Here is a 13,078-nt window from a genome sequence, read left to right as displayed (position 1 = left end):
AAACTAATTTATTTCAAGAAAAGCAGTTTCTCGGTAAACAATGTAGAAATCATATGAAAATAAATATTTCTTCAGGATGCTGTTTACAAACTTCTGAAATTTACCAATGGGTCATGCTTCCAGTAAGTACACCTATGGTAGACCTTACAAAACTTTTCATGTAGCTCTATTTCGCAGTCATTTCGTTCTACAACAAAGATCCCACATGGCCCCTGCACCCGTGATAATATTCCATCTGCTGCTTTAGTGACCTCAGTGCCAGGAATGGATTCTTCAAGGTGATACCGTGCATCACACCAGCCATCACACCGTTCACGTTCAACAGACTCACCTACTCGGGGGCTCTGTCTACGCTCAAAGTGTTTCAGTCCATGCATCGGCATCGCTGGAAGTATGAATGTGTTCATTAGGTAGCACATGGCAAAAATGCGTGTTGGGAGTCCAAAAGAACATGGCCAAGGTTATTTACGTGCTGGTGAGGATGCTTAGAAAGCATTAATGAAGCTGAAATAGGCATTGAGGAAGCCTGTGGGGTCTTCCAGTTGAGGATAATGACTGATGTGTTCATCCAGAACCGACACTGTGGACCTCTTGACCAGTCTCCTGAAAGTGAAGAGAACATTGCATTAGAAGGGGAAAGAGGATAGAGCTAGCTAATGTAGCCATGCTATCGCCTACAACTGATAGGAGTATCATCATTCGGTCAAATTTTGTGTCGCTGCTAGTTGAGATGGCTACACACAGGTTGGTGTATTACTATGTCAATCGCATTTTTCCAAACCGTAAATTATAAAATATTAGGTTGGATCAATTACAGCCAGCCTCAACAATTTAATTAGAGAATCAATTTTAAGTCTATTGTGCCTCAGACAACCACTAGATGGGGGTGTTTAGGGTGAACGACACCATTTACTATGCACGCACAACCCTGAACAAACACTGAATACCAAGATTTCACTTTTGTAAAAAGCTTTTTCAATCCAACTGGTTGTGAATGAGGGGAACTACGGGAGAGGTGCACTTACTGGTAATGAAGGATGAACTGAGGGTGAGGGTTAACTGGGTCCAGGGGTCCATAGATCATGTGCACTAACAAAAACAAAGAATCAGAGAGAGAGGACAGTCAAGGAGAGAGGGACTGATGGAAGTGCGAGGACATCTGGGGGAGGGATTTCAGGAAGCAGGGCTACAGGTTAGAGGGGTGACATGGGAGGAGTAATGGCAGGCAGTGGCAATGTGCCTCTGAACTAAACCCACACAATCTCATCATCTAGTACATATCATCCAGTGATAATATACCTCAACTCTTCACAGTGAGATACAGTAGGCAGAAATCATTGGTAATAGGGGCCACGCTGTGAAGATGTGCTAGGCAGGGAGTTGTGAGTCACACCAATCCCCCCCACTACCAAGTTAACCTCAGCGGAGCCTTGGTAAGTCAGTAAGCTTCTGGAGTTAAGTAGCTTAGCTGGACTGACTCGCTGTCCTTTCTATTACAGAGAGTGCAGGCATATTCAGTCCTGAAGGGACCAAACACTTTGTGTTCTCACAGAAACTCCTTTGATACGGACCATAGCCAAAGACTGAAAGGTTACTGTACTATGTTTTAAGATTGTTTAACACGAGAGCATTCAGTCTCTGCTGAGCTGGGAAAGCTATAAAAGAAAACATACACCACATTCATGACCGTTTCATTTCCTTTTGTTAGATTATTCTTTTTCGTTGTGTATTGATGTATTTTGTAAAACACTGATTACACAATTGACTCCCAGGTCTTCTTGAGGACACCTCATGTAAACCGGTTACTGATGTTGAATTCATTGTAGTACTTACCCGGGATGACAGTGGAGGTGAGTGCTCCAACCCATCTATCTCGGTGTTCCAGCCTCTGATTAAGGTAATGCAGGATACTAGGAGGAGAATACACTATTTCAATATCATCGTTGCTCTTCGTCATCTGGTAATCAGTTAACTCGTATCAGCCAGGGCACGGAGCAGGACATTAATTCAATGTAAACAATTAAACAAACATTAAATGAACCAGAGACCAGGCTAGTGTGTTTTTTTTTTCCCCATGTGTGGGCATTTGATGAGGTCTGAAAACGAAGTGAGCATACGGTACCTGTCCATCACTAGGTTCCCATCATTGAAGCGGACCCCGGTCCACATGTCCAAGAATTCAGCATCCGTGGGCTGTGTGTAAGGACCAAACACATCGCCAAGCCTGAAGGGAAAACGCAGGTAAACACACGTAATGTATAGGTCCAGACTTGTAGTTTAAGCACATGCATCGTTTGTCTATAGGTGACATGAATAAGCTATAGAAAAACCGAGAGGAGTTTTTGGAAAAATACAGCGTCTTTTTCTCAAAGTGAACAGGCTACAAAACAGCACATCTTTGCGGGTCTGTCCTGGTAGTTCTGATGGGGTAAATGGGTTAATTCAAATGCCAGTGTGTAGGTCCAGACTCATAGTTTAAGCAAATATATCGTTTGTCTATAGGTGACATGAAAAACCAAGGAGTTTTTGGAAAAATGGCAAAAATAAATATTTCCTTTTGAGAGAGCACCGTTAAACCACTGTCCCAATTCTAGAGCACAGTTTGCTTTCCAACAATGCTATTTTTCTCAATATAGAGTAGGTCAACATTGGCATTTAAACCAACTTAAAAACACAGTAGAACCATGACTAGTCCCTTGCTGTAACCATGTTGTCAGTCATTTAGCAGATGCATCCATACAGAGCGCCCTGCAGAAACAATAAGTGCCTTGCTCAAGGTAAGAAGGACAGATTCCTCGTGTTTTTAGCTCTGGGATTCAAGACAAAACATATACAGTATGTGAGAAAACACAAGCCTGTACCCTTTAGAAAACAGCATGAAGTTGATGAGACGGGTCAGTACAGGAGAGAGAAAGCTGGAGTCCTTGAGGAGCTGTGTAGCGGGACAGAACACACATTATCCAACAGAACAAAAATAAGCCAACATCAATGGTCAGATAAGTCAGATGAAGTGAATGCCTAAACAAGTACATTTTGACTTACCTTCTGGAGAATTCTGGGATGATGTGTTTCAGGGAATATTCCTAGATTAAATAAAGAAAATCTGAAAACATGGAAAGTAAACAGTAGGACAAACTATCAAAGCAATGTCCCTCTTTAGAAGCTAGTGTTATATTGGGCATGACTAAAAATTCAAGAATGTATAAGCACTGAATATTATTGAATGAGGAGTTTAAGTACAGGATTTCATATTCAGTTAACTCTCATTCCCAGATAATCCCTTGAAAGTTCTCTTCATAGAACCCTTTGCTGTAATGACTAGGGGCTGGTCAATCAGCAATATATTTGCACTGATACTTTTATGCCCAATCTGTTTTTGGAGTGTCTTTATGTCTGGAATTTATTAGAAAACCAGAGGACATACTGAACATTCCTGAAATTGTCCAATAAAGTGATTTACACCCTGATCTAATGTATAATCTAGGTCACTCTGGGTAAGTGTGTCTGTCAAAATTGTTAATGGAGACCCTGCTATTGGTCAGTCACCTTCCAGGATCCAAACAACCCAGATTAGTTTAATCAAGTTTCTTTAAAGAAGAGAATGCCAGGCTACCAATTGTAGTGCAGGATTTCATGATGGTTCAGAGCCCAAAGTGTGCCTTGGGTACATTAGGGTGAGGAGTTATGAAAATACATTGAAGAGCACCCATTGTTTGAGCTGATAACTGGGTCACAGCAGGATGGCCTACTTGGGAGCCTATAAGTAATGGCCTAACTTGACCTGAATTAACATAGGTAGGTTTCTGACTGGTGGGTGTGGTTTAAATGACTAGACTGCAGGCACAAACCAAGGTCAAACAGAGCAATAGCATGCAGAGTGAGTTATTCAAATGGACAGGCAAATACAAAAAAACAAAATTAAGACGCTATCACCAACTCCCATTTACTAAGGTACGGTTAGGCCTTTAAGGTAGTGGTAACCAATCAGAAAAAGAGGTTAAACTGTACTCTACCTCCATTGGACAGACATAGACTGTTGATATTCAAGTGTCCAGTCCGGTTGTGGTCAGTCCTGTGAGATGAGAAGAATTAATGTTGAGAATATTAGCTACCTGGATCATTAACAGGCCTAAACGTTATTTGATTCAGATTTGAAAGCCTGTTGAAACCTTTGAGTTAGAAATGGCACTATAGCTGGTGATGCAAAATGACTCTGGTATGATCAGATGACTGCATCCTAGATGTGTGACAAAGCAAACCACAGGCTAGACTCAGACCATGTTAATAAGTACTGTACTGTATGACTGAAGATAAACTGGAGCCTGACAGACTAGGTGTTTAAGAGGGAAGCCTGAATTGCGGCTTTTCAATCCTGACACATTGTTCCCAGTCAAAAGTCAAACAACTAAAAGTGAGATCTCTTTCTTTGTCAGCCTGTTTGGAACCAAAATGTATTGATTATTCAATAATGTTGGCCTACTGCAACAACAGAATCGTTTCGGCGTATACTGCTTAAAATAACAAGTAGACCATTGAGTGGCCAGTTCATCCTTCTGTAGACCTCTGATTGGCCAGCTCATCCTTCTGTAGACCTCTGATTGGCCAGCAAATCATATTTAATGGTGTTTTTAAACTGTCGGGTTGACATGGGAAGTTTTGAAGTGGTTTTATTCCCATAAATGTATGTTTGGGCCACAAATACAGGCAACAGGACTTATGAGTTAACAGAATATTAACTTTTAAAGTTAGATCTACCCTAGGCAACTCATTAAATAGTTAATTAACTGCAGAAGTGAATTGTTATGACAATATTTCCACAATGAAGCCAACTCCAAAAATGATATAGTTTTATAAATCAATTAACTGATTAGTGAATATGAATAGTCTGTCATTCCATTATCAACAGCAGGATTTATTAATAAATCATGAAATAGGGTAGAAATCCACAACATCCACCATATATTTCACACTTGCTATATTTGTGGTTTGTAGAGCTATGTCTAACACATGTGTGGAGAGACTGAAGAGAGTTCATTTGAGAGAGCAGTGGACCGGACCCAAACCCACACTAACACGTATCTGAACCGGAGGCTGTGTCTCAGACCTCTGGACCAACCCAGGCCATGGTTCACTGGGTTTCTCTCAGCGCCTGTGATGGACAGCAGACGAGGAACGATGGCAGGAAGCTAGTTGGACCTATTAAGATGCCACCATGTGTGCAAATTCAATCAAATTGATTTATAAACCCCTTTTTACAACAGCAGTTGTCACAAAGTGCTTTTACAGAAACACCCGGCCTTAAACCCCAAGGAGCAAACAGTAGTAGTGTTGAATTTCAGTGGCTAGGAAAAACTCCCATTTTAGGAAGAAACCTAGAGAGGACCCAGGCTCAGAGGGGTGACCAGTCCTCTTCTAGCTGTGCCGGGTGAGATATTAAGAGTCCAATTGGAATAATTAATAAATGCATGTGGGCTATTTAAATTTAGACTAGGTCAGAAGTATGACCAGGTGGACAAGGACAGGGACCGCAACGGGCCCCCCAAACCAGGTACTCCACAGGTGTGGACCAGGACCTCATGTCCTTCTAAAGTTTAAACGGGAGGAGACTGGGAAAATTTAGAAAATGCATTCCTCATATCAACAATGATTTATAGTGGAGAAGGAGAACTGACCCAATCCCCCAGCACAATAGTATAGCAGCGTAAGACCTTGGAACTGAGACGGCGGGGTCCAACAGGCAGGAAATAAATCCACCCACATTGCCAGTCATCAACCAAAGGGACACCCACCAACTGCAACCACCCTGAATGAGGGCCGAGTATTGCCAGCAGACTACAGCTGTGTGCAACAGAGAGACAACAAGCCAGTGACTCTTCCCCCGAAAGGCATTGGAGGGAGGGCATCCCAGTGGCGACGAGAGCCCACCTGGCAAGACAGCAAGGGTGGACAGTATCAAGTCACCTTCACGCCCCCGGGCCAGGCTACACCAAATTATAAACCGTGCTGTAGAGATTCGTTTTTAGTAGACACTTTTGAAAGTTGGCACTGAGTTTGCATTTCTAACCTTAATTGGCAGATCATTCCACAGTAGTGGAGCTCTATGAGAAAAGGCCCTGCCTCCGGCTGTTTTTTTAGAAATTCTAGGTATAATTAAAAGGCCTGCATCTTGCGATCATAGGTTACGTGTAGGTATGTATGGCTGGATCATTTCAGCAAGGTAAGCAGGAGCAAGTCCATGTATTGATTTATAGGTTAACAGTAAAACCTTAAAATCAGACCTAACCCTAACAGGCAGCCAGTGTAAGGATGCTAGTACTGGAGTAATGTTTTTTCAAATTTTTGTTCTAGTTAGTATTCTAGCAGCCGTGTGCAGCACTAATTAAAGTTTTTATTGATTTGTCAGGGTAACCAGAAAGAAGAGCATTGCAGTAATCTAGCCTAGAAATAACGAAGGCCTGGATTCATTTTTCTGCATCAGTTTTTGATAGAAAGTTTTTGATTTTTGCAATGATTAAAAGATGAAAATAAGCAACTCGAGCATTGCAGTAATCTAGCCTAGAAGTAACGAAGGCCTGGATTCATTTTTCTGCATCAGTTTCTGATAGAAAGTTTTTGATTTTTGCAATGAATAGAAGATGAAAATAAGCAACTCGAGACATATTTTATATGTTCTCCAAAGGAGAGGTTAGGGTCAAGGGTAACGCCAAGGTTTTTTACAGTTTTTTGGGATACGACCATGCAGCCGTCGAGGTTCACAGTGAGATCTGCTAACAACGCTCTTTGTTTCTTGGGTCCTAAAATGGGCATTTCTGTTTTTCTTGAGTTTAAGAGCAAGAAGTTCTCTGTCATCCACTTCCTAATATCTGAAACGCATGCTTCCAAAGTAGCTAATTTTGGGGCTTCTCCATGCTTCATTTAAATGTATAACTGTGTGTCATCAGCATAACAGTGAAAATTTACATTGTGATTTCGGATTACATCGCCCAGAGGCAACATATATATTGAGAACAATAATGGGCCCAAAACTGAGCCTTGAGGAACACAAAAGCATACCTTTGACTTGTCAGAGGATATGCCATCCACACTAACAAACTGATATCTTTCAGATAAATAAGATTTAAACCAGGCTAGAACAAGTCCACGTAGCCCAATATGGGTTTCCAGTCTTTCTAAATGAAGGGAGTGATCAATAGTTTCAAAAGCAGCACTAAGATCAAGAAGCAACAGGACGGATGCGGAACCTTTATCTGAGGCCATTAGAAGGTCATTTGTTACCTTCATGAGTGCAGTCTCAGTACGATGATGGGATCTGAAACCGGACTGGAGCATTTCATAAATGTTATTTGTCTTCAGGAAGGCATTCAGTTGTTGGGAAACATTTTAGTAAGATTTATGAGAGGAACGGGACCTTCAATATTGGCCTATAATTGTTTAATATGTCGGGATCCAGATTTGATATTTTTTTGTGAAAATGTTGACTATTTTTTGTGAGTTTGGTACACATCCGGAGGAAAGGGAGCAATTTATTATGTTCAATATTGGCTGACCTAGCACAGGAAATAGCTCCTTAAGTAATTTTGTTGGAATCGGGTCTGGCTGACAGTTTGTGGGTTTAGAACTCATTACAAATTTAGTGAATGTGTTGAGCGATACGGTATCAAAAAATTCAAGTGTCCCCATTGACACCTGGTCAGGGAGGTTCAGGACATTCTCAGGACAACTGAGATTTTGAGGACCATAACTATTTAAGGAGGGGTCAGTTATTTGTTTTCTAATGGTGATGATCTTTTCATCAAAGTAGTTCATGTATTCATTACAACTAAAGTGAAGATCCACTTCACTTGTTGAGCTTTGCTTTTTTGCAACTGTATCGAAGAGACATTTTGGATTGTTTTTGTTCACCTCAATCAGGTTGGAGAAATAAGCTGATCGAGCAGACGTGAGTGATTTTCGGTATTGTAGTGTACTGTCTTTCCAGGCTAGTCTGAATACTTCAACTCGGTGGAGCGCCACTTTCGCTCCAATTTTCTGGAGGCTTGCTTAAAGTGCTCTAATATTGTCTGTGTACCAGGGAGCAAGTTTCTTGTTGCGTATTTCTTTTGTTTTTAGTGTCTAATGTATTTCGCAGTGTTGAGTTTAGTTCCTCGATTTGATCGTTTACAGATTTATTTACTCTGTCAGTTTCCCCTAGGCTATCATTCACATTTCTTTCCCTAAACCCAACTTTTACTATGCAATATAATGCAAAACCGAGTTCATCAACATCTAGGTGCACTCCGCTCTACCTGGAGCGTACTTAGCTGACCTGTAAAGGAGCTCCAGGGCTACAGTGTCTCCGTAGTCATGTGACAACAGGTTGACCCTCTGCTCTGACAGACCCAGGTGGGACACCAAAGCCTCCACAACACTGGCCTGCTCAAAGATGGAGTAGCGATGGGGCCTCTGTCAGGAAGAAAGGTTACCATGTTAAAATGGGCAATACTTGAGTAAAATGTGCCTATTTGGATAAAGGGAATTTACCTTTTTTAGCTAGGTTTTCAGCCCATTGCTCATGGTATAATGTGTCTGTCACTCATATCACATGAACACACATGGGACACGGCAAACCGTGGTAAATTGCAGGAAACGTTTGATTTAGAGTGATTAGCACTTTTCTTTTCCCTGGCATGCCATTTATTTTTGCCAATTTGTTGGCAGTGTTTGTTGGACAATGTGTACGTTCATGCTCTCACAGCTCAACAGATGCCTCATAAACAGTATAGCAACCTGAACAAGCCCACAAGTCTGGTATAGCCTGTTTGGCCATTGATCTCATGAAGGGGAAATGGAAAACTCACAGGCTTATCACTGAAGCCGAAGCCAAGGAAGTCCAGAGCAATGACTCTGTTAAAACGCTGATTCAGGGGTTCCCATATCTGTATGACAGAAAAACACACAAGGCAGTGTGAAACACCTGTCCGGACACCTAAACGCCTAGATTATGCAAAAACGAAGACTGAAACAAGAGAATACTCCCTAAAATTGAAAAGGCATGATTGTTTCTATTCTCAAGATGCTTAATTGTTTTTCAGACTGCCCTACTGAACATCAACCTTTTGATGATCTACCAACTCATTATACCATAATGGAATACACATTTTATTTAGGGATTCACAGGTAAAACAATTCTTGGCAGATACTGATAGACTATATTCATATACTTCTATTGGCCCATATCTATGTTTTGTCATTTCTGTACCTGTATACTTGGCATGAATGTAAATATAATAATGAAAGTTATCTTTCTATATATTTTAATAACAGCCATAACATAGTTAATGGAAAATGTACAAATTATATTATAAATCCACATTCCCTTTCTGTAATTGTACATAATACAATGCCCAGATATCAGTGTAGTAAATAATGTATGTAACATTTAACTCAAAACTGCGTTAAACAAATGATAGTGTAATTTGCTAAAGAGTTTTTTTTTTTTTTTAAATGAGCCGTTTCTGAAGATTGGCAAGTGAGCTCCATAACCTTAAGCAACACTGTTGTAACGCCACAGATAACCTATATGCCAAGAAAATGTCAGGATTATTATTTTCTTGCCGTGGCAGCTATGGTTTTACCACAATTTGCAATTTGCCAATAACGATCGCTGGCCGATATAACGGTGCATCCCCAGTTTTGCTTTTACTAATTTAGCCCAGAATGTTACTCATATTCTTGCCCAGAGCGACCCCAGTCAACCTTTAACTGAAGCTAGAATATGTGCAGAAACACACTCAATAGACAAGGCCCTTTCCTTGCCCTTGCTTACCTTGTTCCAGTCATAGCTGGAAGTAGGAAAACCATGGAGGAGAATCACAACATCAGAGCTGCCTACAGCACCATAGGACTCTTACCAGAGGAGTCAAAAGGAAAGCATCAGTCAGTTAACATTGTTCCCAAACCAAAAGACCTGAAAGCAGTATTCATGTGGATGAGAGACAAACGGTTGTGAGACGGATGTAGAGGGCAGAAACAAATAACCTGAACATGGGATAGAACTTTCAGTGGTTTGAAGGGGACACTGGACAGTAGACAATGCTTCAATGTGTACATTACAATATTTAGAAGTTTTTTTCGGAGTAAATCAGCCGGGATCAAGCAGATATTAGCTATCTGTAAACCATATACATTAGCATAATTTCAACTTTGATTTCTTTCCTTTTCTTTTAATTGAAAGGTTTGGAATTTAAAGCTCCCAGCTCCCCTTCTTCCTCCTTTTTTAATCCACATTAATCTCTTAAAACAGGAGAAATCCATAACAGTAAGCGTTCCCCTTAACGCATTCACCACTAACGTTTCCTAATCAGTTCTTAGTACATCTCTATGAGCGACGTGCAGAGAATTAGGAAGTGGATTCATATGCAATGCTAGGGAGTTATATTTCCAAACGGACAATGTATGGACCTATAAAAGGTGTATATTCAAATGGGAATAGGCCAGATCCCATCCTTCGATTCTACAATAACTGAATGCAGGCCGTTACCTCTGTAGAAGATGCTGTTGCCCCTGAAAGTGAAGGAAGCTCCCCCAGAGTGCCAGGACAGGAGGGCTGGGGAAAGTTGGGGGGGGGGGGATGTGTAGGTAGACTGCCAGGAGAGGAATGCACAGCAAGCCCAAAAGAAACCACCATTCCCTCATTTTGCCTAAACTAGAAGGTAATTGCATTCCGCAACCTGGAATGTGTGGAAGAACACAACATTTTATGTTAGTCTGTATGCATAATAAAATGCAATGCCAGTACTGTAGTTTAATGTTTACGTGTTTTTTTTTTTTGGTCACTACCATATCAAGACAATACTACAGTACTGGAGGTAATTCCTTGGAATTTTACTGCTGTGGTAGTGACCAAAGGTGACATTTTGTCCATTATACTACCATGAATATGCACACACACCAAAAACCAAATTATACTGTGATTTCCTTACCCTGTTAGCAAGTATGGAAAAGGTTTGACAGTTAAATCCGCTTGAATTTGCTTAGGACTGCAAATTATGACTTCCCTTTCTTTTTCTTCATTTGCACAAATCTAAACCAAGTTTTGGAACCGATATTAGACTTCTGTGATTGATGTCATAATCTTCTCATAGTATATTTATTGTGAAGCTCAAACTTATAAATGATTCTAACAAACAAATGATTCTAACACGACTCTTGATAAATGCTAATGTTAGCACCCTGACTTGAATACGACGTGTCCCGCAAATGACATAAAATCAGGGTAACTGTATTACACTTTTCCTCAAATCATGTTGAACGATTTGTTGACTTTTCAATCAAACCCCAATATTAGTATCAGGACTTCGATGGAATCGGTGCCACAACATGTAAACAGTGTCAGGAAAACCAAGCACGGATTGTTATACCTTGCCCATTGAGTGTTTCCAGGATAACTACACCAATGTGTCACTTTTTAACCGGGTGAATTATTCCTTTACTTCATTAATCTATGAAAGGAAGGTAAGCTACAGTTAATGGGTTTCCCTCTATGCGAAAATAATATATACTTAAGAAACGTCTTTTTTTTAATTTTTATTTAAAGGTGTTGGATTTCTGAAAATACACGGAGTGAGAACTAGAGCGAAGAAAAATCTAGTTCAGGTGTATTCAACTCACACAGGAGCCTGCTGGGTTTCTGATCTACTTCAACATTAATTGCACTCACCTGGTACACCAGGTGTAAAATCAGCCCCTTATGACAGACTTGCAATGAAACAATGTTGTGGAACAGGCTTCGACTATACAAGTGGAAATACCACATGGGTTATAACCAACCTTTCAAATGACAAAGCTACACTCCGATGGTGTCATGTGACACCTAGGCCTACTTAAATACATTCTTCAAGCAACATCCGCAACAAACTGGATATCGACATACATTTTAGGTTACAGTTAAATATGTTTGCCTATTTGTAATAGGCTATGCTATTTGAAAACGAATATATAGCCACATACATTCCATACACAGCCACATGTCAGTTACGGACACTAGAATAAACTAGTTTTGTCTACTGAAGCCAGGCCTACCTACAGCAAAGTCACGGTTCTGTCATTCCCATGCGTTCGAGGGATCCGTGTCCCGGTCACCTGGGTAGGTTTGAACCTTGGCCCAGCGTGCAGTACATGAGTGTAGAATGTTTTAATTTGGCATTTTGATGTGGGAGGAGCTTGTGACCAGAGCTAAGTGAGCAGCATTAGAAAAGTATTATGGTACACGGAATTTTCTAAATAAAAGTCCCCCAGCATTTGGCACAGCACTTTTCAAGAAGTCACTACTTTCGAGGCAGTTAGAGAACATATATTAATGTTAGCTCTTGCCCAAAATAAATTCAAGATCATTTGAGATTCTTCTTGAGCTTGATTTTTTTCCGCTCCAGCCTTTATCTTTGTCTGCAAAACCGTCCTTATGTCTGTCCTTATGTTTTAAGAATAATGAAGTGACGCACCATTTCTCGGTCCTTTCATGGTGCTGATGCAGCAAGCTCTGCTTCAGTTGAACAATCACAAGAAAGAAAATCAACAGTGGAACGTCCGGGGCAAACGCAAATACAACTGATTTTTTTTGTTGTTGTTGTGCCGGAGCAGTTAGAAAATAAATGCATGGCCTGTTCAGGTGGCATGGAACTTTTTGCCGACTTTGTGTGGACTTCGATTATTGATTAATTGATTTAATAAAACGCCTCCTGTATTGAACACTTGATTTGCCTGTTCGGGGGAAGAGCCCACAGCCCCTAACATTTTTCATTGTGCTCCTTATATAAGTAGTAATTCTCCTCAGATAGTTTTTCTCATGTAGTTCGAATTTAGAAACACTGGACACTAAGCTAAAACATGTAATTCGTATCGTACGTTTAACCGCGGACATTTGTTTTGAAATACCAAATACAGGAAGTGTTGATGTGGATATACATGCAGCTACATTGTTGCCACGACCATCGGGTTACCAGAGAGCCGAGCACTGGAGAGCAACATCTTTCAGGAGCCATCTGTCGGTGTGGATGTCCAACAGAAACAATAATGAATATTGATTATCACTATCCCTAGT

The 13,078-nt window shown here is 40.6% G+C and overlaps 1 protein-coding gene across 1 annotated transcript; it reads right to left on the bottom strand.

The window, feature by feature from the left end:
- Positions 1 to 2: 2 nt before the first annotated feature.
- On the bottom strand, positions 3 to 12,208 carry mest. The gene is given in 13 exon segments (XM_010887318.3): positions 3 to 603; positions 1,026 to 1,089; positions 1,834 to 1,910; positions 2,123 to 2,224; positions 2,862 to 2,932; positions 3,043 to 3,083; positions 4,014 to 4,072; positions 8,306 to 8,442; positions 8,838 to 8,915; positions 9,806 to 9,885; positions 10,520 to 10,607; positions 10,609 to 10,709; positions 12,061 to 12,208. Coding segments are annotated over 12 exon segments (1,008 nt in total). The 5' UTR covers positions 10,702 to 10,709; positions 12,061 to 12,208; the 3' UTR covers positions 3 to 485.
- Between the last annotated feature and the right edge of the window lie 870 nt (positions 12,209 to 13,078).

Source organism: Esox lucius, chromosome 23, assembly GCF_011004845.1.
Source record: "Esox lucius isolate fEsoLuc1 chromosome 23, fEsoLuc1.pri, whole genome shotgun sequence".
Lineage (NCBI taxonomy): Eukaryota > Metazoa > Chordata > Actinopteri > Esociformes > Esocidae > Esox > Esox lucius.
Note: the sequence above shows the minus strand (reverse complement) of the source record. Positions and strands in the feature narration are given on the sequence as shown.